Source organism: Podarcis bocagei (assembly GCF_964188305.1).
Source record: "Podarcis bocagei genome assembly, chromosome: 10".
Lineage (NCBI taxonomy): Eukaryota > Metazoa > Chordata > Lepidosauria > Squamata > Lacertidae > Podarcis > Podarcis bocagei.
In genome coordinates this window covers 54291996-54318256 of record NC_138135.1, presented here as the reverse complement: position 1 = coordinate 54318256, position 26261 = coordinate 54291996, and the positions used below count along the sequence as shown (strand labels likewise).

General features: G+C 40.9%; 1 protein-coding gene across 3 annotated transcripts in view; it reads left to right on the top strand.

Annotated features, from left to right (window-relative positions):
* The window catches only part of CNTN1 (contactin 1), a 154661-nt gene that overhangs the window by 83970 nt on the left and 44430 nt on the right, over positions 1–26261 (top strand). For all 3 annotated transcript variants that reach the window (XM_081211505.1, XM_081211504.1, XM_081211506.1), the window contains 4 exons: positions 16814–16928; positions 18743–18775; positions 20241–20276; positions 25840–25966. In XM_081211505.1, coding sequence (XP_081067631.1) covers positions 16868–16928; positions 18743–18775; positions 20241–20276; positions 25840–25966 — 257 coding nt within the window. In that variant the 5' untranslated portion in view covers positions 16814–16867. The remainder of the gene's footprint in view (positions 1–16813; positions 16929–18742; positions 18776–20240; positions 20277–25839; positions 25967–26261) is intronic.

Below are 26261 nucleotides of genomic sequence, written 5' to 3'. Positions count from 1 at the left end.
AAACGATTGACTGAATATGCAACATGAAACACTGAACCCCACATAGAACTGTCTGTCTGTACATTAGGGATGGGAGAATTATGACAGAGCTTTTTTCAGCCGGAACTCCCCAAAACTCAATTCCAGCACCTCTCAGGTGGGCGCCATTGCCATTATAAGAGAACAAGGGAGGCATTCATGGTGAGTTCCGGCACCTCTTTTTCCAGAAAAATAACACTTCCCCCAGGTATTGCTGGACTACAGTGCCCATCATATGTGACCATTGGTCATGGTAGCTGGGGCTGATGGGAGTTAAAATCACAACTTCCAGGAGTTCCCCATCCCTGCTGTAAATTGTAAGTAGCACACTGACCATGAACACACTTGCTTTACATCACACTGATTGCACCGAGACTCAATTTCCAGTTATAGTGCACAGAACCGTAACTCAAATTCTCAGTTTCTACTCCCTTTTATGACCACTTAGTCCATCAATACAAATGAGAATAGTGTTAGTCACAGGTTAATGTAAAGCGAAGCTTGTGGCCTCATCTTTAAATTGTGAAGTTTAAAGACAGTGAAATGTAGTTGTCTTTTGATATAGTGTTTACTGTTACTAAATGCATTATAAGAGTCAAGGAACATATTTACCAAAATATCCTGGATTTTAATCTCTGGTTATTTAACGTACATTATGTCACAAAGGTGACGAATAGCTTATCCGCTTGCAAGTATGATTACAAAATAGCATTATAGCCTTATGGATAAATATTAACGTTTTGCCCTTGCATTGTACTTCTCTACCACTCTGTCTCGCACATGCTGTACAACGTGAAGTGACTGGACATGATATGGTGCTTAACAAAGAAAGAAATTATTATTTTTTCCACATCACACAGACACAAATGAAAAAAGTACTGTCAGTTGGGAGAAGCATCTGTCTCCCTACCTTAGAGAGAGCTCTTTGCTGTTTAAAGACTGCCTTGTGGACCATCACAAAGTCCTGAATTATCTATAACTACAAATAGCTGTTGTTGGTATTTAAGTACTTCTGACACCCCTATATTCTTTTCTTTCTTTTTTAAAAGAGCATTTACTCAAAAGTTACAATACAGTTTTGTCCGCTGCCGTAATATCACAAATTGATCACTCCAATCCTCAATCCCACATCACTGTCATGTTAGCTTGCTGAATATCCCCAATAGGAACCCAACACCCCTATTTTCCAACTTGTTGTGAACTAGAACATAAATTCATCTCAGTACTTTGAATGCTTTAGATTAGGATTACTTATTGGGCAAAGAGAATTCAGAAAACAATATTAAATCTAAAGTTGCAATTGTAATATAGCTACTTATTTGTATTTTAGACCCAATATATTGGCACTGTTCTTAATCTTACAGCACTTAGATTTCAGTTTGTTGTTGTTGTTTTCTGTGCTATTTTAAAGTGTAGTCTCTTATACACCCCTTGAGACATATGTGTGGAAGGTAATAAATTATCTACAGCCAATTTGAGATGGCAACATTAACCATACTGAAACCCCACCAATTTCCTCCTGTGAAACCAATTCCCCCTGCCTCCAGTGCCCAAAGGGAGAGGAAATGGGAAATATGAAACTGAAAATGCTTTTAAAAATTGCATACGAAGGTGAAACTTAGAACATCCCCCCCCCACACACACACTTTTAAGAAATACAGTAAAGCAGGAACTTTGCTATTTGAATCTTTTCAGCCTAGTAAGTGTGTGTGTGTGTGTGTGTGTGTGTGTGTGTGTGTGTTGAAGCATACTTTCTTTGCTACAGTGACATCCAGTGGCCACCAAGTTTACATAAGGACTATCCTGGGACAATGCTCTGCAGTCATTGCTCTTTTTGTTGTATCTTTGCTTTTCAGACTTGCAAGGATAATTTGTACACTCCACTGACTGGATTCAAAACATGCTTAAAGCATGTAGTTGTCTTTGTATTCTGGAAGTCAAATGGACTAAGCAAACAGTACACTCGGGTCCAGAAAGCCATTAAGTCCAGTCCTCTGCCCTAGGCAGGATCCCCTACAGAACTCTCCATAGTTTAACAAATGTAATCCTAAAGTGTTGCAAAAAGCACAGGCCAGAGTAGAACAGTTCGCTAGCAGATAAGCTGAGCCATTTTATAACAAAAAGAACTGGAAGGGATCCTGACATTCCATTGCTTTGTTTTGCATAATTAAAGGCTAAAGGAATATCTAATTCAGGCTTCCCCAACCTCGGCCCTCCGGATGTTTTGAGACTACAATTCCCATCATCCCTGACCACTGGTCCTGCTAGCTAGGGATCATGGGAATTGTAGACCAAAAACATCTGGAGGACTGAGGTTGAGGAAGCCTGATCTAATTGAAACAGAAAACATTATTTTCTTCCATAATGCTTTCTATTTTTGAGGAGCATATTTGTTGATTTATTTATTTTTTGAGAATGTAATTTGAGTAGCAGTAGTTCATAAACAAGTGCAGAGCAAATAATCATTAGGCTTTCAATTATGATTACACAATATAATAAAAAGGAAGCTGAGATGATATCAGTTTTCATGCATCTTTCATAATTTAAAAGTGGATTCTATGCATCACAAATAATTTTGTAGCAGGATAACCCTGCTATAGTTCATTTATATTTTATTTACACAAAGTATAAAAGCATAAATAATATCTGATAACTTTCTTTCTATATCAGCCTATTTTTTCTACCGTTTAATTTCTTAAAGTAGATGCTATAATGCCAGAGATATTATTAAGGAGCTAATCTTCTCACTCAGAGTGCTCTGCATTGTTATGGTAAACAGAATCCTGATAGTATTCCAGAAACACCAGCTGTTTCTACTGAAGTAAACAATAGTTTTAAGAGGTCAAAGACTTCTCTGCGATTCTGGGAATGCAGTTGATGAGTGGTATGATTAATATGATTTACTTAGCAGTTGATCAACAGCATTGGTTTCAGAAAACAGCATGTTTCCAAAATCCCCAAAACATTGCTAGGGCCAATATATATATGAAGTGGTATATTTATCATTAGGTTAATATCTGGAGCTCCGGATGGAAAAATTACATTTTCCACCTAACTTCACCCAAGTGGATACATGAAAAATTGGAGACATTCCATTTGTCCCAAAACATGCATGCAAAGCTACAGCTGGCAAGTAGGACATAGGCTCTGCATGGAGAAGGTTCCTTGTCCAATCTCTGGCATAACAGTTCTAGGTTAGCAAGAGGAATGCAGATACCAACATCAACTGCCTTAGTATCTTTACTTATTTAATAGATTTTAATTCTTCTAGCTAATGTGTAAACCTTGCACTTGACCTGCCACCCTTGGGCAGCTGCTGGAATCCCAACACGGCTTACCCTTGTTGACACATATTCTAGGTTCATTATAAGATGCCATTGTAACGCACCCCCATGCCTTAAGCAGCCCATGTTGGGGCATTGTGAGACACTAAAATGGCACCACTATTTTGGACAGGAAATTTTAAATGGTGACTTGGAGCTGCTTGCTCATAGCTGGGGAGGGACAACAGTGCTGGAGGGGGACCTGTGGAGGGCATAGGGCTGCTTTAAACCTGGAACTACTCCTAGGATTTATGACTAGGAAAAATATCTGGAGTCATTGGTAAGCTGCTGCCACTGCCAACCAGAGTTGACAGTACTGGCCTAGATATACTTTGTCTGCATATAAGACAGGTCCATGTGTTCATATTTGCCACATGATTCACCTACAAGTTGAGAGGGATTTTCCTTGGCATGGTGTATCATGCCAACCAAACAGTTTTAGTAATGCACAGTTGCCTGGTGGTTTTATATATTTTTTAATTTAAACAAAATTAAAGGAGAACAGTGCATTCTGAAAGAGCTGTTTACCGTATTTTTTGCTCTATAAGACTCACTTTTTCCCTGCTAAAAAGTAAGGGGAAATGTGTGTGCGTCTTATGGAGCGAATGCAGGCTGCGCAGCTATCCCAGAAGCCAGAACAGAAAGAGGGATTGCTGCTTTCACTGCGCAGCGATCCCTCTTGCTGTTCTGGCTTCTGAGATTCAGAAATTTTCCCCCCTTGTTTTCCTCCTCCAAAAACTAGGTGTGGCTTGTGGTCTGGAGCAGGCATATTTCCAGCTCCCCTCTCTGGTTCCCTATGGTAGCCAGTGATATCAAGAACTACTCCCAGTATAAAAGAAAGAAATGTTCATAGTAAACTTGCTGCAAGACATATTTCTAGACATATCTCAGGAGGTAGAGCTGAGAGCTGCCAGTGCTCAGACTTCAAAGCTCTGCCTTTATAAATGTTGCAGATCTCAACCAACCTGCAGATAATAGCATCGATGGGAATAGCGTTAGCAGCAGTTTCTGAATAGTGGCTATATATATATATATATATATATATATATATATATATATAATTAAATCATGGCAGGGAAATGCAGCTTAAAAGATCTCAAGCTTGAGAAACGTATATTGAATCTCTTTCCATCTTTTAATGCATGCATTCTCAAATCATGGTCTTGAAGTGTTACAGATCAGTGCCATTTTATAATGGCTTCTTTAAAAAAAAAGCCTCCCATTTTATACTGCTGTGATATTAAAATACTCAGGGTTAATCTCCAGACTGATTTTCTGTCATATTCAAACTTTAAGCTAGTTTTAATCTTATTAGAGTTAGATTCTGTACTATACTGTACAGAATATAGTAGGGTTGTTCTTTCATTCAGTCATATTATGGGTGACACAGGCAGTGTACCCCTATTCAGGTGTTAGCATCTCATGTGATTAAAATCACTTAATGGGAGAATGAGGTCCTGCTCAATGGCTTCCTCTTGGCTCATCCACTTAAAATGCACGAAGAGCAGGTAGGAGCAGGCCAGTGAGTGGGTACTTGCTTTGTCTCTCATGTGATTGCATGAATAGGGCTTGTGTCCTTTCTAAATGGTTACATCAGGTTCGATGTAGTTGGAATGCTTTCTTTTTTTGGCTTTGTTAACTTTTGTTGTTGGCATCTTAAGACACAATGGAGTGTGCCTCTGGGGTGAAATCAAACTGCTGTGCTAACAGCACCTAAGTCACCTCCCTGGGGTGCAAGCTTGGGCAGTGTGTATTGAGGTCCTGGGCTGCCCAGACAAACAAGCCTCCTAGCCTCACTGACGTGGTCAAAAGGAAAGCAGAGCAATACACTTGGCATCAGTTGGGCTGCAGGAGTTGCCAGAAGTCATAAAAAGTGCCATCAAACTATGTTAGGGACTCCACTTTGGTTTTGTGTAGAGTTTACTCCTTAGCCTTCTTTTCTAAACATATCCCACAAGGCAGTGGAGATTTAGTATCAGCATTTTCCTTTTCCTAGATGGACTACCATCCCAGGTTGACAAAACCAATTAGCCCCTCAATTCCCTCTACAGAACATGCAGAAACCATCTTCTTGACTGTTGGACCCACTATTGGTCTCATCCACTCAACCCACCAGAACCTGTCTTTGTATGCAGGGAACTCCCTAACCCAGCAAGGGTTTGAGACTCATTGGCTACCCTCACCTGGTTTAGCCAATCAGTATAAACTGTTTCCGGGGTTCCTGATAGCATCTAGGAGCCACAGGTGAGAGCTGAATGCAGAGTGGGGACCGAAGGTGGACAAACTACCCCAGAAGGAGCATGGCGTGTTCCCCACCAGTGGTACCACCCCTACCCTAACACCCCATTTGTTAACATTGCCTTCCTAGTACAGTGGTACCTCGGGTTAAGAACTTAATTCGTTCTGGAGGTCCGTTCTTAACCTGAAACTGTTCTTAACCTGAGGTACCACTTTAGCTAATGGGGCCTCCCGCTGCCGCCGCACCGCCACCACACAATTTCTGTTCTCACCCTGAAGCAAAGTTCTTAACCCGAGGTACTATTTCTGGGTTAGCGGAGTCTGTAACCTGAAGCGTCTGTAACCTGAAGCATCTGTAACTCAAGGTACCACTTGAATACCTGCTTTCACTTCCTTACTCCAAAATAACTCCACCAAAATTGAGTTTGGGATCTTTTATTACCCTGAGCAAGAAGGCAGGGCTGGCCCACACATGAGACAAAGTGAGGCAACTGCCTTGGGCAGCAGAATCCACAGGGGTAGAAGTACTGGCCTCCCAGGAATGCATCACCTACTGCTGCCACTACAGTGGCAGCAATGGCTGTGGTGCACTCCTTGGAGACTGGATCTGCCACCTCCTCAGCAGTCCTGCCCCCTCCATCTCTTGTCAAATAGGAGGCACTGTTGGTCTCCTCCCAGCTCTAGGGGAGGAAATGGTGGGGGCTGTGCTCTGAGGTCTTCTGTGCTCTTCTGTACCCATCCATTGTGATGATCCAAGGTGTGCCCCTTTCCCTCTTACAATGTCCTTTGATTCCCAATTCAACTGTTGGTTGATTTGATTCCCTCCCCTTTGTTTCTGATGTAGATCTTCACTCACCCCCCTTTTCCCTTGCTGGGCAGGAGGCACCATTTTGTGATTCAGCTCAGGTCCCCAAATGTTTTGGGCCAGGCCTGCAAGTAGAGCAAGGCTCTAGGTGGGGCAAATAAAGCTATGAGCAGTTTCACTTCTGAATATAAATGCAGTATTCCCCCCAAAGGGACTAGATTATTCAAAGGAATATAAATGGATTTTGGGGCAATACACACATGAATACACACGAAACTGACAGTTCTGTGTGAATGTAGTGTTAATGGAGGTTTGGTAAATGGACTGTACTTTGTTTAGATGTGCAGAAGAAAAATAACAGATGGAGCAACTGTCTCCTAATCTCCAAAAGGCAAACATTTCTCACTGTGAGCAATATCTGCCAGGCCATTGACGTCATCTTATTCAAATCCTCATCTGTAAGCTCCAAGCACTCTTGAAGCAGTTCCAAGCTGCTGCTTGTTCTTCTTCTATGATCACTCATAGCCGAGTAAGATTGCCTTCCATGAACACAGTCTTAACAGTGAGTCTGTAAGTGACTGTGGAGGCCAATTCTGGATCCACATGTCCTTCCACAGTGGAGACATAGGTTTCCGGATTGTAGTTTATCATGGTGAGGGTTTGCCAAACGTGCCTTCCTCTTCGCACCTTTCTCCCTTTTGTCCTGAGTTCAAGCGTCTTCAAAACCCATGAAAGCTTTGGTAAGGGCTCTTCTCCAGTTGGAGTGCTTGCAGGCCAGTGTTTCCCAATTGTCAGTGTTTATATTACATTTTTTTAGATTTGCCTTGAGAGAGTCTTTAAACCTCTTTTGTTGACCACTAGCATTACGCTTTCCATTTTTAAGTTCAGAATAGAGTAGTTGCTTTGAAAGACGATAATCAGGCATCCGAACCACATGACCAGTCCATCGAAGTTGATGTTGAAGGATAATTGCATTGACACTGGTGATCTTTGCTTTTTCTAGTACACTGGCATTAGTTCGCCTGTCTTCCCAAGTGATGTGTAAATTTTTTGGGAGACACCGTTGATGGAATCTTTCAAGGAGTTGGAGATGGTAGTACAATAGCTTTGTAAATAAGCATTTTGGTTTCCCTGTGAATGTCCCAGTCCTCAAATGCTCTGCATTTCAATCGTGAGAAAGCTGCACTCACAGAGCTCAGGCGATGCTGGATTTCGGCATCAATGTTGACCCCTTATGGTAGGCCAGGTATGAGAAGTGATCAACAATTTCCAATGTTATAACACTGAGTTGAATTTGTGGCACTGCAGAGGGATTGCACTGGGGCTCTTTCAGCCGAAAGAGCTCCCAACTGCCATTACCGGGCAACCAAACGGAAGTCCCCATCCTGGTGTTTCTTGCTTTGGTATCCAATAGTTTGTTCAGAGGCTGCAATAATGGATGTTTTTAGCTAGGTCCAGTGTTCCACGATGTTATCAGGGAACTCCAAAAGCAGATAGTCCTTAAGAGTCGTTTGGAAGCCATCACACTTAATAGGATCTTGAAGGGCTTGAGTGTTCATTTTGCGCCTTGGTTTCATTCCTTGAAACCTTCGTTGAGGTCTAACCTTGATAGCCCTCTTGGAACATATTAATCAGTGATCTGTCCAGCAGCCATTGCCACTTGTCATAGCTCTGGTAAGGAGCACATCATGGCGATCTTCAGCTTGGACAATTACATAGTCTAAGAGATGCCAGTGGTTTGACCGAGGCTGCCTACATGAGATTTTAAATTTATATTTTGTCAAGAGTGTGTTGGTAATAACAAGGTAGTGTGCTGCACATCTAGTGAAAAGTAAGATTATGTTCTGGTTGCTGTTGCCAATTTCTTCTTTCCCAATAGCCCCAGGGCACAGATCCAAATCTTGTCCAACTATTGTGTTAAAATTCATTCCTTGAGTCAGAACAACTGAATCTGTATCCACCACCAATGTGCCAGTTCATGACAAGGGCTTCCAGATTTCACTGTCCTGCCTCCGTTACCATTTGCCGATCACCATGGCACATTTTTGAGTTTGGGTTTGGGATGGGGTTTTGGAAGACACCTGTGCATGAATTTGTTTTATGTGTGTAGGTCAGTGCACACTGACCAACGCATCGTCTTTACAGTAAGGCTCTATTCTGATGGTATGAGTATCACGATGACTGGTAGATTATTATCTGCTGCTGCCTTCATCCACCTTCACAGCCATTGTAACATACCACTGGTTATCTTCTACCTGTTCTGCCATTGAGGACTTCTTGGAACATTCTTTGTCTAGCTCCTCCCCTTTGACTTTACCACCTTGGGTGTCCCTGCTGGGAGTACGATACTCCCGACGGCTTCACTCACAAGGGTCATAGGAACGTGCAAGCCCACTCACCATGACAAGGTCCAGCAAGTGAGAATTCCAAGCATGCCATCCTGGCAGTCCCCAATTGTAGAACAGAATGCTATAGTTCGGCACAAGGTAGCTAAAGAGAGGAGATCTGGTTCCTGGTCAGAATCCACTGATGGAAAATTTCTGAAGAATGATGTTTGGGCTTGATGCATCTATCAAAGCACCTTATTTTATCCATGACCAGGTCACAGCCCCAAATAGATGATAAAATGGTAGTCCCCATCTCTGCTTCGTAAGTCCCTTTACTCCTCCCTTCGCAGTTTAAGCAATCAAACCAGAAAGTCTAAGGTGTCCTAGTTCAGACAAAATGAGAAATAAAGGACTTATTGTCAGACATTATGGCAAACTCAGGGTAGTTTTACACTACAGTGCACTTGAAGCCAAGGCTCAAGCAGGTTTATTCACATGGTGTTAAATTATGATTTAGCATTACATTTGAACAAGTCAACAGTGTTTTCTCAGAATGTCCCCGTCCCCCCAACATTAATGCTGTTCTTTTTATATTTTGCAATACCCATATCATAATTATGCTATTACCTCAACCTGTGATACTGGAACCTTCGTTACTAACAAAATTTGGCTATTTAGTGTTCATTAAAATAGGCTAGAGTGAGTACTTTTTACTGTGGTAGGGATAATTTCTACACAGCATATATGACTTAAGGATAAGGCTTAGAGCAGTAATAATGGATCCTATTATTTATATCAGGGTAAAAGAACAGCAAGAGAAGAAATGGTTTTCACTTACATAATATTTGAATGAACAATCATATGTTGATATTACTTCAAATTTTCTTCCTTCACTGATCTGATTTTTAATTATAAATATAAGCATACCTTATGTTACATATAATTATACATTTAATTATACATATAAGCATACCTTATGTTGCTAATTTCCACAACATTAATACCTTTTGAATGGGCATAAACACAGCGGGTGGCATGGTGGGTTAAACCACAGAGCCTAGGACCTGCCAATCAGAAGGTCGGTGGTTCAAATCCCCGTGACGGGGTGAGCTCCTGTTGCTCGGTCCCTGCTCCTGCCAGCCTAGCAGTTTGAAAGCACGTCAAAGTGCAAGTAGATAAATAGGTACCACTCCGGCAGAATGGTAAACGGCGTTTCCGTGCGCTGCTCTGGTTCACCAGAAGTGGCTTAGTCATGCTGGCCACATGACCTGGAAGCTATACGCCGGCTCCCTAGGCCAGTAAAACGAGATGAGTGCAGCAACCCAAGAGTCGTCCGCGGTTGGACCTAATGGTCAGGGGTCCCCTTACCTTTAAACAATCTTAACTGCTACCTCTCTACATTTCCTGTGATTTTTATCAGGCCATCAAATATTGTACAAATATGTATTATTATTGTAACCAACAGTTGATTAAACAATAAGAAAATAAATCATGTTTGCATATAGGGACTTGTATATCTTATTTCAAAATACTGAACATACCTATATTTCCTAAAAAGTTTTTAAAACTTTTTAGGTTGGGATGGAGAAACTACGAATGTCTAAGTCTATGATGGGGAACTGTCTTTTCTGTAGGTAAAGAGAATTAGAAAATAGAACTTCTAAGGCAAAACCTTTAACAGAAAAGGAAGCTGACGTGTGTGACTTGGTTTGCTACTGCTTACTGTAAGTGGGACAAACTGTCTTGGCACAGTGATGTTTTGGAACTGAGCTGCCCCTGGATGCTTTCATGACACAGGAAGTTTGCCACCAGCATAAAAGGAACAACAATGTTTGGATAACTGTCCTGGTGTTCTGAAATTGGCTTGGCAAGCAGAACTTGACATTTGCTTGGAAGTGAACAATACCTACCCCTGTGCTGGACTTTTCCACCATCCAGAACACAGCATAGTATGCATCTTCTAATATTAAACTGTTTTTCCACAAGCCAGCACATTTTGGATCATATATTATTCAGTCATTTATTATCACTTAACATGAGAACTACCCAGAAAAGGTGGCATGCTATCTGTGGTTTCTATTGCTTTATGGCTATTTCATCATATATGTGTAAGTCTTTTTACAGAGTCAGGGTTTTCTACGGCATATTCGAGTTAAAATATTTAGGAATGACATTTAAATTACATCTAGTTTAAAATGTAGGGCTTGTGGAATATATAAACTATGCTTTTTTAAAATGTTAGACTGTGCTAAATGTTATGAAATATTTCAGAAATTCAGTGGATAGCATTTATTGCCAATTCTTAATGTTTTTGGAGGTCAGAATTGACTGTTCATGAAGAAGTACCAAATTCCATCCTCATATTCATGGTTCCTTGGCCAGTGTCAACCTTCAAAGCCACTCTGATGACAGTAACAATTGAAATTTACCCAAAATCTCAAGAATTGTCAAGTAAATGTAATACAGTAGTACCTCGGGGCACAGACGCTTCAGGTTACAGACGCTTCAGGTTGCACACTCCACTAAACCAGAAACAGTGCTTCAGGTTAAGAACTTTGCTTCAGGATAAGAACAGAAATCGGGCTCCAGCGGCGCGGCAGCAGCAGGAGGCCCCATTAGCTAAAGTGGTGCTTCAGGTTAAGAACAGTTTCAGGTTAAGAACAGACCTCCGGAACGTATTAAGTACTTAAACCAAGGTACCACTGTATGTGATTCACAGTGTGCTTCTCATTCTCATAATTGGGTGGCTGTGGAAATCACAGTGCAGTTTAAGTTCTACTTGCAGCCATTTCACTGAAATGCTCGAAAGTTAGTTAAACTAGCTAAATGATGGAATTCACTCTGACAAGAAATAGTGATTGTCACCAACTTACGTAAGTAGTTTTACGTTTATCTTTGAACTGAAGCAACCAATTATGACAATGAAACTATATAAGTGAGAAGTCTTGAAGACAGTGGTAGACCAACAAGATGAGCTACATTATTTTGCAGTTGTAGTGTTAATTATATAAATAATCATAATGGAACTAACACAAGTTTGATAGAATGAGATCACTCTTTCAAAACACTAATATCTGCCCCTACATGAATTTTTCTTTGGTAATGACAACTGACACATCCAGGTCATAAAACTTGTTGTGAAGCTATGTGTGGCAAATATTTAAATGACTGGACTTCAAGATATATGATAGATATGCAGCCCAATTTATATGCGTGGCAAATCACAGCTTGAATTCTGACTCTCAGATATACCATATTCATTTCAAGGTTGGATTTATTTATATATTTTATTATATAGATTTATATCTAAACAAAGTGGATGCAAAATAAAAAAATTCCTTCCAGTAGCACCTTAAAGACCAACTAAGTTAGTTCTTGGTATGAGCTTTCGTGTGCATGCACACTTCTTCAGATACAGCAAAGTGGGTGCAGTTATTAAGCATTTTGGAGCAAGGGCGCACCACTATGCTGATGACACTTGGCTCTACTTCTCCATAACATCTGAATCAGGAGAGACTGAAAGCTTTGTACTAATGTCTGGATGCAGTGGTGGACTGGAGGAACACCAATAAACTGTGTTTGAATTATGGGAACATTGGGGCTCTTTGAGTCAGTGATTCCTGTGTCTGGGAAATTGGCAAGTTACCTGTTTTGGATGGGGTTGCAGAGGGATCTGAAGGACCAAGTGCATAGTTTGGGGGCTCCTCAGGTGTGCATGTTTGTTACTAGAGGCCCAAGTGTCCTCTGTGGCTAGGAGTGCCTTTTACCAGCTTCATCTGGTTTGCCAACTATGGCCATCCCTGTACAGGGATTGCCTGAGCACTGCAGTCCATGCACTGTTAACCTCTTGGCTACGCTACTGCTATGTGCTTTATGTGGGGCTGCCCTTGGGTTCAGAAGTTCCAGCTGATGGCTAGATTGCTGATGGCAGCTTCTGGTCAAGAACATATGACACCGTTGTTAAAACATAACTACATTGCCTACCCATCTGCTACCAAGCCAGGTTCAAGGTCCTTGGATTGATTTGCAAAGCCTTGAATAATTTGGGCCCAGGAAATCTCAAGGATTGTCTGAAGCCTTATATTCCAGCTCAATAACTGAAGATAATTTGCAGGAGCATCTTTGGTCATTACCCAAGTTGGTAAGGCTCATTTGACAACAACGTGAAACCAAGCTTTTAGTGTTGATTGTCCAGTCCCGTGAAACACTCTGCCAATAGAGATTCAGTGGGCACCTTATGTGCCAACTTTTAAATGCCTGCTGAAAACCTTTCTATTCCACCAGGCCTATGCAGGCAATTAAAAGTACCTTCTCCACAATGGTCTATTGATGTTTGTTTTTAATTTCTTTTTTCTTTTAACCAGTTTTTAACATTTTATGGCGTTATTGTTTGGTTTTATATTTTTATATTGTTGTAAGCCACTGTGATACATATTTTTATGACACAGTGAACTGTATTTTAAAAAAACCTAAATAAACCTCTTAATCAAGATAAGAATGAATTAAGATTGGGATCTTCTAGATTCAGTGATTTGCAAAAAAAACAAAACCACCAAATGTGATCGCACTGCAAACATGTGTAGAATATTAAAAATGGAAAGAGAAAAGAGGTATTATATATGCTTGGTATCATATAAGGCGTCTACTGCCCCACTTCTCAAATATATTCTTCAACTTGCACAAAAATCTGTGCACGCTGATACACCTTAACTTTGTCCATAGAGCTGGTGTACTATTCAATAAAAACTATTGTAATAAGTTAAATTGTTATATGTAATATGTTCCACATCTGTGAGCTTTTGTAGATAAATGACTACATAGTTGAAATTAACAGCAAATCTCCAGGTGACAACAAACTGCTCTGTGTGTGAGAGAGGGGAGCATTCACATGGTGATTGCATAGATCTGTACAATCTATTCATTCTTCCTGTAGTCTACTATAAGGCAAGATAAAGGCATGGACGCTGATCCCATTTTTATTACTGATAGGTGTCATAAACGAATCTCTCATGACTGTAGAAGCTATTAAGTGTGTCTCTAATTTTTTTCAGACACATGTGAACCCACTGATTATAGATGATGAGGTCTTATAAAAAGTAAAATTAAGGAAAACTGGAACAGCTATTGCATCTATGAATGTATTGTTGTCTATATGTACCACATAGCTCTACCCTAAAAACAGTCGTTAAAGTGATTCTATATTTTCATCAACCCCTGGAGTTAAGTGTTGTGTGCAATATTCTTGATGTAGATATTTAATAGTGGATTGTATCCTTATGAATTTTGCTTAAACTTTCAACGGTAACTGAGGTGAGCTGTGCAAGTCTTCTTGATGCAATACACAGCACTCTTTTCTAATTGTTTAATGATACCTTTGCAGTTTTCTGTAAATCGGCATCTTTTTAGATAATCACTTGAATAACCTGAGCATAAAGTGTTAGTAAGGAATTTTAAATTGATTCTGCTTGACAATTAAAAAGAGAGTATGGTATATTTGCATCTGACTTGCAGAATCCAAATTTTTGTTATTTTCTGTCAAAGCAGCATCAAAACAAACAAACAAAATGCAGTTTTAAAGTATCCCAAAACGAAATGCTGCTCAAGATTCATGGTTTTGTGTAGGCATTGTAGAAGCTAATAAGTTCTTCCATATCTATTGAGCCCTTTCGTTGTAGGACTTGTAGCTCAGGAAAAGAATGGCTAGAGAATGATAAGGAAGTGAGAAAGAGGTCAAACTATTAATTAAATAAGAAGTCTAGAAAATACAAATGCATTAAGGTTTAAAACCAAGTCACAAATACTAGTACTGCAAATCAACTAGAGGCCTGGATTGTTCTTCCCTTCTATCTTGCAGCTGCCTTCTGGTCTAATTTATATTGTTTATTCATTGAATGAAAGAGATTTTTTAAAGCATTCCCAACAGAAGCAAGTGACGGGTTTTTAAAAGGCACCCTGTTCAAGAGTTGCTAGGAAACACGCCATCTAGAAAAAAGAATCTCCTACTGAGTTTGTCCTCGTAGGGAAAAGTTGTGTTGGGTTTTTGTATGTGTAAAGTGTTATGCTATGACCTTGCTTTGAGACCCTTAGAATAATCTGTAGATGTAGGATTTCAGAATCTTATTTGCAAGAGTTTGTGAAAGCAGTTTTCATTAAAAAAAGTACTTTGTAATAGCAGATATTTGAAATTATGTCATTGTTCCAAAGAAACTCAGAACATCATACATGGATTTATTTCACATTATCCTTCTCCTGTGAGATGCATCATGATTCGGTCCTTGGTCAACCACTTGACTTTCTTTGGCCTGGATGGATTTTCATTTGTTTCACACTCTGCCAAAGGAAAGCCCAAATTATCTGCCAGTACTGCAGATTTGTTCCTGAGCAGGTCTCAGTGCTCTCAACCTGTAACCCTGGGGTGCAAAAAGTGTCCAAATAATGAATGGCATTAGCCAGCCTAGCTCACTGCTTGACAACCTACTCCAGGAAGGCAGCACAAGAAATCAAGCAGGACAGTTCCCTGTCAATATAGAACTTACCTTTCATAGAACAGGAGATGAAAGTTCAAAGGCTCACTTGAAAAAAGCAAATTTTACATGACATTTGCTCATGAAATGCCATCTTCCACCACACTGCGCATATGGTGCTGTCAAGGGAAGTATATGAAACAGAGCAAAGCTCACTTTCACATCGGATAGCAATACTTACCAAATCATCTGTAGGTATCAAAAGTGATGAATAAATCTCCATCACCGCCTTTGATGTCATTGGAGGATCATCAAAAGGTCCTGTCACCCAGCCATCAACCACTTCCTTTCTATTTTTTCCCTCACTAGCCATTCCATGCCCCAAATTAACTTAAGACTGCTTGAAAAAAGTAGGTGGTGAGGACCCTGATAAGTGATCCAGAACTTAAACCTATCAATGAAATGAACTGCATTCTCCTTGCTCAAGTGTAATACCAGCACTTAAAAATACTTCTCCTTTAACTTGACTGGGACTCTTTTCTCATAACTTGACCTGATTGCTCTGGTTTCTTCGCACTTGTCGCTTTTCTAACATAAAAAACTTTATTAAACATTAGTCCCACCCTGAACTAATTTGGGCCAGTGTGGGGTCACCCTGATTTGGGGCCCTTGGACTGGAGCTATGGGTCAGATCAAAGGGTGCTGTGTGCAGACCTACCCAATATTTCAGGAACACCCAATACCTCTCCAACTGCTGCTGCATTTCTATAGCCATGTAAGTGAAGAAACTAAGAAGCCAATTAGCCAAAGTTTTGTCACTCCCATCTAATCTTTCCTTGTTGTTTATCCTCTTCCTTGTCTTTACCCTTCTTCTCTGACTCCCTTACTAAGAATGTGAACACATCCATGTATTTACCCCTCCACATTAACTTAGCTCCCTAATGAGTTTTTTGGCAATTTTTTGCTTCTAGTTAAGAATGTGATAGACATTGGGCCAGATTTTCAGAATGCAACCTGATTAGATAAAAGCAAAAACCAGGACTGTGTTCCAAAGTTACAGTGTCATGCTAATGTCATTAGCCCGCCTCCTTCGTAAGTTACAGTGAGGTGAGTAGGTTGTAGCATCTAATATGTGTTCATAAGTTAATTAACATTTGTTCCCCCCATGGAGTTACTCTATTACCTCAACTATATCAGGTGGTTTCTTTTGTAACAATTTATATTCAAGTTACCATTGTGCAAATGTTTTTTAAGCAGATGTAGGATTAATAGCAACATACTAGGCTAACATAATCACAGGGAAGATTTTTTTGGCCAGTTCAAATAATTTTAATAGCACCTTACTGTTCTGTGAAGTACAAGAGGAAAAAGAAAGCTGCCATCTCACATGCCCTTTCTGAAAGATCAACAACTGATCAGCGTCATACTATTCTGGTTGGTTTTTTAAAAAATTCTGTTTATGTCATGGTAATGTGATTTCAGATTTGATTCCAGAATTATCCGTTTCCAAGATTTAACAACATTTTAATCCATTGGCTCCAAAGTCGCCCCCAAATGTTGGGTTATGGCCAGATAAGCATATCTTAGAAGTCTTTAATGCAATAGAATTTATTATTCTCTATTCTTTTTTATGATCAGCTATTTCCCATGATTTGAAGGTCAGCGTCCTTGAGAATAAACATACTTGTGAAGATGAAGCTGCAGCCCTTGACCAGTCATTTTGCTGCTATCTGTTCCATTTTCTGCCTGGCAGGTAAGATGACCCCTGCGTTTAATCAGTTAACCAGTAAATGTAATGCCATTGGTATCTGAGCTACGAAGCTAGAGCAAAACACAGCTTTAATTATTGTCACTTGGCAAGTTATTTAATTTTCATTTTGCTTTCATAATTTGTGTCATTTGTCTTTCTGTTTTTATTAAGTACTAAAATCCAAGTGGCCTTAATTAGGACCCAGCTTTTTCCTATTTCATCCCTGATTTTCTTTGGATTGGAAGCCAAACTAGGAAAGGGAGGGGGGAATAGTATATGGCTGTAATAAAATGAGTTCATAGTGATTTTTGTTTTGTTTTTATTAGGCAATAATGCCTAATCAAGAATGCTTATTTATTATGGGTTGTATTCAACTATATTTTAATGGTCCTAACTTAGCCATGTTCGTTTATCTCAATGGGTTTATTCTGAGTAAAGCTTTGTTGAGTACAACCACCCTATGAATAAACAAATTCTGCAAAATACACAAAGGCAAAAACAGCTTCTAGAAGAGTAGCTGTGTTGGTCTGCTGCAGCAAAAACATCAAAAAGATATGTAGCTTCTCAAAGACTATCAGATTTATTATGGCATTATGTTTTCATGCACTTGAGCCCACTACCTGTATCTGAAATGAACTCTTAAAAAGAAGCACATATTGTAGCAGAGGCATTCATTATTAAAATGCTGCAAGGCTCTTTGTTATAACTGGGAAGGAAACAAAGATAAACTTGACCTTGAAAATTAGTGAGCTGTCTTTATTGACTAATGTTTTAAGTCTTAAATGCTCATGAATTACTTGTAGCAGATAATATAATTAAACATTTAAATATTTAAAAGCAGAAGCAGATTATTACTGTAGGATCTGTTATTTGTTCCCAGTGAAGTTATAGAGCCAGTGTCACCACTTCTGGTAATTTCTTATAACTGCTTTGATTGAAATATGTTCCCTTTGAAACAACACAGTATGTGGCAATAATGCAGGAGGAGGATAGTATTCATAGTACTAGCAAAGTAGAGTCTGAAAGAAATTATTCTGAAAATGTGAACTTCCAGATCAATCTGGAAATATGGATTTGGAGACTTAGCTCTAATTTTCTCTCCATCGGTTAATATTTCTAATTAAATAAAAACATTTGCAAGTAGATATATTTATTATTTGCATTGTTCAGCCTGGGACCCAAAATTAACACTCTTAGCGGCAGAGAAATAGTGACACACCAATTTATCATCCCAGCCATAATAGTTTGTGCCTTTTGGCTGTTGCTCTTTAAAGGATCTTTTCAGAGAAGCAGCGAACTGCTGTCCCCAACAGGAAGAATCTAAGAAACCTCTATGCATGCACAGAGCTTTGAATCTCAGCCAAAAATTGTGGTTGAATGAAACAATATTTGGATTTGAGAACCATACCTGTGCTTACAACAGGCATAGGCAAGCTTGGCCTTTCAGATGTTTTGAGACTACAATTCCCATCATCCCTGATCACTGGTCCTGTTAGCTAGGGATGATGGGAATTGTAGTCCCAAAACATCTGGAGGGATGAGTTTGCCTATGCCTGGCTTAGAATTTAGGCTGCAATCCTATGCACAGTCAACCTTGGGAGTTAGCGCTATTGAAAACAGTGGGACTGACTGCTGCTTTTGTAGGCCATGGGTAAACCGTGTCTCTTTCACATGCTTCCCATCCCTTCTCCCTCTTGCGCCATTGCAAGAGAAAATTAAAGCAGTCAGATAACTTTATCCCTCCCCCTTTTTTAAAAAATAAATACAGTATTTGACTTTAAGTTACTCGGCATTTACTCTTCTTTCATTGAAAATAGGCCTGAGGTGCTCAAGTGCTGCAGGAACTCCCGGTGAGTAACATGGCAAGCAGGAATTTCTTGCGGCTCATTTCTTGGTTTGCTTCTGCAGAGATTGGTGCATGTGCATGACCCTGAGCCGCCAGAGGCATGTGAGAGAGACAAAAATTATGTGCTGGTGGTCAAGATCTCAGTAGCAGAGCTGGTCACCTTTTATATCTGCACCTGGCCCACCCATGAGGCAAGGGGAAGCGAGTGAGATCCACAGGGGCAGCGGATCCCAGTGCAGATCTTTATTCCCCTCTTGTTACTGATGTAGATCTTCACTCACTCCTTCTTCCCTGGCAGGGAGGCGGCACCATTTTGTGGTTCACCTCAGGTGCCAAAATGTCTTGGGCTGCCCCTAATCTGCACCCATGGAATCCCTTTCTAAATTTAAAAACAATAATTGCCTAGCTCTGGAAATGTCTGAAAATGCACAGGTAGTATATTGGAAGGCATTTGAGTAAGAGTCAGTATAGAACTGACTGCCAAATCACACAGTAATCATTGCATTCCTTCAGACCATTCTTGGCATTTTTAATGTAATAATAGTTCTCATGAAGAAAGCTTCATAATGACCGCTCCCCGCTTAAAACGGGGGGCGCCCTTTGCGTGGGCGCGCGCAGCCCTAGATCTGGAGCGGCTCCAACAGCATAGGCTTGGTTTGCCTTCCCTCAGGTGGGATACCTGGAGGTCTCCGCCTACCTCTGTCAGTTGTCCAATCCCACCTGGGGGAAGCGTTGCCAAGGAGACCAGGCCAGGTAGGGGAGGGATTACCTGCCCACACAATAGAGGGAGGATCTTACCTGGGAATCCTCACTTGGCTCCAGAGCTTCTCCCACCCTACCCACCCTCAGTTAATGTCTTATTTGCAGGTTAACATTTCTTCACAGGTTTTGCAGATTAACTTTTCTTCACAGGTATGCGGGCGCTGCTACGTTAAGGTCGCTGTTAAAGGGCCGGAAAGGAATTTCCCTGCATTGGCAGGTTTCACCTTTCCCGTAGCAAAACGTCACAACTTTGGCGGTATCAGGCCTTGGGCGGAATCCTTTAGTCCATCTTCCTCTTTGTGGCGGCGATACCAGGGTTCCCCGTTAAAGGGGTTTCTGAAGGGAGGCTTTGACCGTACGCCTAGAGGTCGTCATTGCTCTCCCCTGCGGCGGCGGCGTAACGGGGGCGGCTATCTCTGCTTGAACATATGTTCTCCAGAGCCAGCCCATCCCCCCCACACACACACTGGATAACCCTGATGCTCCCTAGGTCCCCGGCTGGGGACTGGGGAGGGAGAACGCCCAATGCCTGAGCCAGGGTCTACCCACATTTGAAATTTAATAAAGTTGTGGCCAATTTAATCCCATAGCACGTTGTCATGAGTCGTTATTTCACATGATGGGGGGGACCGCGCTGGATCTGGGGACTCCGCCTGTCCACGGAAACCCTTTTGGGAAATAATTGTCTCTTTCAACTTTGCTTGCAGTACGTGACATCCATGGAAGTAAAGTCTTTGTAAGAGGTAAGCCGCTACTCTTCAAATGTTCTGCTTAAGTTGAAAACAAGACTAAGGAATAAAAAGAGTATGAAAGTATATTATTGAATAAATAACCCTAAGGCTTATGCATCACCAAGGTACAGATGATCCACATTATTTGGCGTACATAGTTGATTTATTTAAAACATTTGTATGATGCTCTTCAGCTATAATGGTTCTCAAAGTGGTTTGCAATAATAATAGAACAGAAATTAAGAGATAGCCAATGAAACTAGAAACAGAAATTACAGAAACAAGAAAAACAGGTACAATAGTGATACAGTCTATGTACCAAAATTGCCAGGGAGCATTAAACAGAATCTCATTCCATGAACACAACTTGGTTGAATTCTGCCCTGAGTATTTACTGTCCTCTGAAAGAAGAAACATGTGTGTCAACCTGACTCAAGAAGTCAGAATTCTACAGCATACATGCTACCTGATGTCATATATAATGCAATATGTGGAGCAGGTATAAATATAAGGCACAGGCAAAAGGTGCTTTGCATATGCTGCCACACTGCCAGTTGGAGATAGCTGCAAAGCCTTAAGAAAAGCTTTGTAAGATAGTGCTTTGAAAGATGCTTCTGGAGATTGACAGTTGCCAAAGTTCCATCTTGTCCAGTGATTTGAAAGGGGCTTCTGAAAACCCCTGCAGCCCCCCCCCAAAAGACCACCTGATATCATTGTGATGCCAGGTGATTGGCCAATGTGTGGCTCTGCCCACATGGCAAATATGGTCCATAAGGGGTATGGGAAGATAACAATCTGTCACTTATGGCTATATCCAGTTCTTCATACCTGTATTAAGACAAGCCATGGGTTAGCTTAGTCCAGCACAGAAGGACTAAGGATCAGGAGGAGCAGCAGAACTCTCAAGCTCTCAAATTCAAACAGAAACCAGGATTGGCTTCTGTGATTCCAGGATGCCCTGCTTAAAACGGGTCAGGTGACAGGTATGCCGCATGATTAGAGTATGATTGGAGTCATTTTGTTCCTGCTATTATTAAATGACTGAGAGTCAGAAATCCTGTTGATATACTTCAAATCTCTTAGAGCTCTTACTAATAGATCCAAATCTATCTTCTGCCCTCCCCTGGAATAGAGCAATATCTGCTTCATGAAAAGAACACGAATGGATATTTCAAATATATATTCTGTGTGGAGTTTTTCTAAGGAAAAACTTATCTTTGGAAATATCTTTGGAAATAGATATTGTAAAATGGAGGCTGGAATCTTTATCTATTTTTGTCACAAAGCACATAACATGTGGCGACATTCACAGCTTGCAAGAATGAAACATTATTGCCTCTAAATATAAAGACTTTGTGATTATATATGTCCATTGTATCCTACCAGTGCTGCTGTATTTTGCAAGAATACCCCCTGGAAGCAAATATGGTGCTTGCCCAAAGTTAAAGGATAACAAATAAAGCTGTCTGTTAAATTGTAACCATATTCCCAAACACTGGAATATTCTCTTTCATTCATGTAGGTCTGCCAAAGGCAGGTGTTTGGTTCTTTTAGAAAGAAACACCGAGGATATGCATAAATTCTAACTGACACCAGTTTTTGCAAAAACTAAGCAACCATTGAGAGTTTGGAGGTGGGCATCCTGGTTCCCTACCCTTACTTCTAAGTAGTTCATGGTTGCCAGGGACAGTATCTTTTAGCCATCAAATGCCCCGGTAAACAGAAATGTTTTAAAGTTCTTTCAGAGACACTATACCAGGTAGAGCATTTCACAAATGGGGACCCATCGCTGAGAAGGGCCTACACCAGTGGCCAGGGGCGTACGAAGGGGGGGGGGTCAGCCCCGGGTGTCACCCTGATGGGAGGTGACAAAATGGTGGGCAGCACTAGTCACCACTGGGCCTGCAACATGCATGAGCCATGCGTCTTGGCTCCCACAGGCTCTACACTATCTGCCCGCTGCCTCCCCCCCCCCCAGCTGTAGGGCGGCTGAGGCCCCACTGCGTATCCTGTCCTTATGGGTGCTGTGCACCCCGTCTCATCCCTAGGGATGGCACGGGACAACACGGCATGAGGCGCCCAGCACCCATAGGGACGGGGCACACTGCAGCACACATAGGGACGACACAGGACGCCTTGCCCTCTGTTCCATTCCTATGGGCGCCGCACCCTGCCCTGCCCCTATGGGCAGTTTGCCCCATCCCTGGGCACGCTGCCCCAGGTGCCCGAGAGCCTCCCTCCTGCTGATCTATTTGAAAAATCAAAATCTGTTAATTTTCTATTTTGTTTTCGGCTGTGCCAGCTGCACTGGTTGCTTCAAAGCCCTAGACAGCTTAGGGCAAAGTTATCATAGGGATTACATCCTCCTATAACCATCAGATCAGCATGTGAGGTCCTTCTCTGTGTCCCACCTAGGGTTGAAGCATGTGTCATCTTATTGATTTCATTATGCACACTCCTCAAAGAAGTTTCTAAATAAATAAAAATAAGTTTTAATGAGAAGAGAGATGGAGGGCCATCTCAGTGGCTGCACTCAAATTGTGGAATACTTTGTTCTGTGAAGTGTAAGCAACCTCTTATCTCGCTGCTTTTCACTGTTATAAGAGACCTGGCTGCTTTTTTATTTTATGAAATCCACAATGATGCTTTTAAAACCAGTGACTCTCTCCCTCTCCCCACCCCCCATCTTAATTGTTGGGTACTGTCTTTATGAAAATAAGATGTGTATCTGTTGTAATCCTCCTGAGTGGTGCATTTACTCTTATAATGCTGGATATAATTGGTCTCATAACATAAAATTACTGAAACAAATTGATTTCAGTGCAGTGGCTAATATAAATAAAGAGCGGATGAAAATATTTTTTTTTAAAAAAAATGGAAATGGTTTCTCAGAACATCATTTGTATTCATTCAATTAAGGTGACCTAATTTAAGTGCTGCCTCATTTCAAGTGAAAACATCTTCTTAATCACTGGCATGTAGTGTCCAAAGGGAGGCGAGATTCACTTGAAAGATCCTCTTTATGCAGCCCGAGGAAGTGCTGTCTGGGGTACAAAGCTATTAGTTACCAACCAGCTTCACATTCTCTGATAGATATATTATTGTGAAGGAAAGGAGTAGGAAAAAGGAGAAATGAGTAACCAAATGATTTAAATGCTATACTGTGATCGCAGCTTGGGAGAGGTGCCACAGGCTATGCAAATTATTTGTAACAAAAATATATCTATTTCAGTCTTTTATATAATGCTACTCCAGCTTTTCTAAAGGCTTAGAAGTTTCTCAGTGCAAAGATCTGGTGTGAACCCTTGTTAGTACTAAAACAAGTCCATACACAAAATGAGGTGCTCCCACCATTTGCTTGAAATAGTACCGTATTTTTCCATCTGTAAGATGCCCCCTATTTTGGGGGACTCAGATTTAAGAAAATGGGGGAAGATGTATCCGTGTATAAGATGCCCACTAATTTTTGACATTATTTTTAAGGGGAAAAAACATAGTTTTATACATGGAAAAATACGGTACACCTGCCATTTTAGAATGCCCAAAGAAGTTCCCTGCCTCTCTTTTATATGCTGCTGACAAATTTCCTAAATGCATAAGTAGAATGCAGTCCACTAATCTTAACAAAGTTATGGCACCCATTGGGACTGTTGGGGCAGAACACATGAAGCCCAAACAGCAAGTGGATCATAGCCAGTGACAGGCAAACCTGGTTTTCTTCTCCCCTGCCTCCATGCTGACTTCTACAAGAGCAACACTGAGACTAAAGAGGAGAAAACTGATAGTAAGGATAAAGGCAGGCAGGTGGGGGCTGACTGGCTAGCTGTGGGCAGACTGATGTTGGTGAGGCAATGCTGTGATTCTCCAGCAGCTTGACCTCACCCCCGGAGGCACACTCCATTGTTTCCCGTTGGCAGACAGATGCCAACAACAACAAATAGCTAGATCCTTTTTCAGCCAAAGCGGAACTTTGGTTAGAGAATGCACTCCTCTTTCTCCAGTTACCAGTATTTCCTCCCCAAAGCTACTATACATGCCTAATCACTGCTAAAAGTAGTGCAAAAAAAGCAATCAGAAAATGGCCAAATCCAGTGAGCATTGCCCTGCTTGCTATACATGCACAAGGAGAAAATCCAGCTGCTGGGTAAGAAACAGAAAATAGAGCAGCAAATAATCACTTTTTTGAGCTTGTGTTGATCAGGGCAGTTCCTAGGAAGTTTATTATAGTTTGCCCCTATAGGTAGTGAGGTGAAGATTTTGCTAGAATTTCTTTTCACAGCTTACATTGCATGTACATGTAAGCTGAATGGAACTTACAGGCATAACAGCAGTGTTTCTGTGGTACTAACCACGAAAAGTGCATTGCCCTGGGGAGGAAACAAGATTGCAAGGTCATTATCTATCTATCTATCTATCTATCTATCTATCTATCTATCTATCATCTATCTATCTATAGGCATAGACTGGATTAACTTTGAGTTTCTGCTCTACCAGAAATATATTTTGAGGACAGGTCAATAATGTGAGCTGTCACCTACAGGGGTACAGCCCAGATAGAGATGTGCTAGCTTAGAAAGGACAGAACTATATATTATATGTAGTTTCATGATTCTGTTTGCATAAGTCCAGATGAGTGAGCTTTTTTAAAAAAACTTTCTACTACTTTTCCTCCAAAACCCACCCCCAGTTATTTTTATGCCAACTTGGGAAAAGATTCACGTCCTCGTTTCTTTTTCCTTACATGGTTAAAAAGCAGCTGACAGGGTAAAGGAAATTGCAGCTGATTCAAAGTGTGGCACTGTGGCAGCCAGACTGTATACTGGGACAGAGTCCCAGGAGTGGTAGTGTAACTTCAGGGACTAGCAAATTCACTTTCAGGGTCAATTCAAGATGCTGTTTTGGACCTTCAAATGGGTGGAACCTTCATTATTGTGAAGGTGAGGTTATCTGAAAGTGAAGCAAGAGCATTTGCATATGTTCTTTTGTTTTGTTTTTATTCATCCATTCACTGTGCTTTAATTTTAAACGTGGGTCTCAGGATTGAGTTCTGAGTAGACACCACTATCCTGAAAAGCAGGGTAGCAGAAAAATCAAATGACAGTTTAGTTGCAACATGTGGCGGGTAACTAAGCAGACAGCTAATGAAGCTAACCTTTCAACTTGAGCTTTGCTGAATATAATGGCCCAAGCCAGAGGACATCAGATGTCATCACCATCTGGTGGCTATTTGCTGGACTGCAGAGGAGATTTCATCTGTCTGTATCTTCCAATCAGACAGATGCACAAGTCACAAACGCTTCCACTAGCTTTGGCACCAGTTGGCAGGAGAGCCAGTGGCCTTAAGGGAAAGTGCAACTAGTTCACAGGGTTTTCCCCCCTCCCCCCTGATGGAAGGTACATGGACAAGACATAACTGTAGTAGTAAAAGGAGAAGCTGTAGCATTTAAACTGTTGATGTTGTACTTACTATGCAGACTTGCTAAAATGGTTTGTAGTCATTTTAACTGCATTCTCAATATGCAGTAAATAAATATTTTCAAGGGGTGGTTATAATTGACTTGCCATATATTTTCAGATGAGCAAAAGGGGTATGGACCAATTTTTGAAGAACAGCCCATTGATACAGTCTACCCAGAAGAATCTCCAGAAGGAAGAGTTTCAATGAACTGCAGAGCCAGAGGAGTCCCCGCTCCCACTTACAAGTAACATATGTTGAAGTCTTAACTTGTATTACTGTAACTAATGTATAGGAGTTGCTATTCACTTCCATCTTGGAAATTTGGGTCTGGAAAATGCAACTGCAGTGGGTGACCTTGATAGCTTTGGACAATTCAGAACCATTCAGTTCCTTACAGGAGTAATATCAACCACAGAGTAAGTGTGGAGGTGAATGAGAAGAAGTCGATAAAGTACTTTGCCTATGAGAAATGCTGTTAGTGTGCATGAATCTATATGTGAAGAGCAGTTTTAAATCCATAGCCTGTTTATCTCATTGCT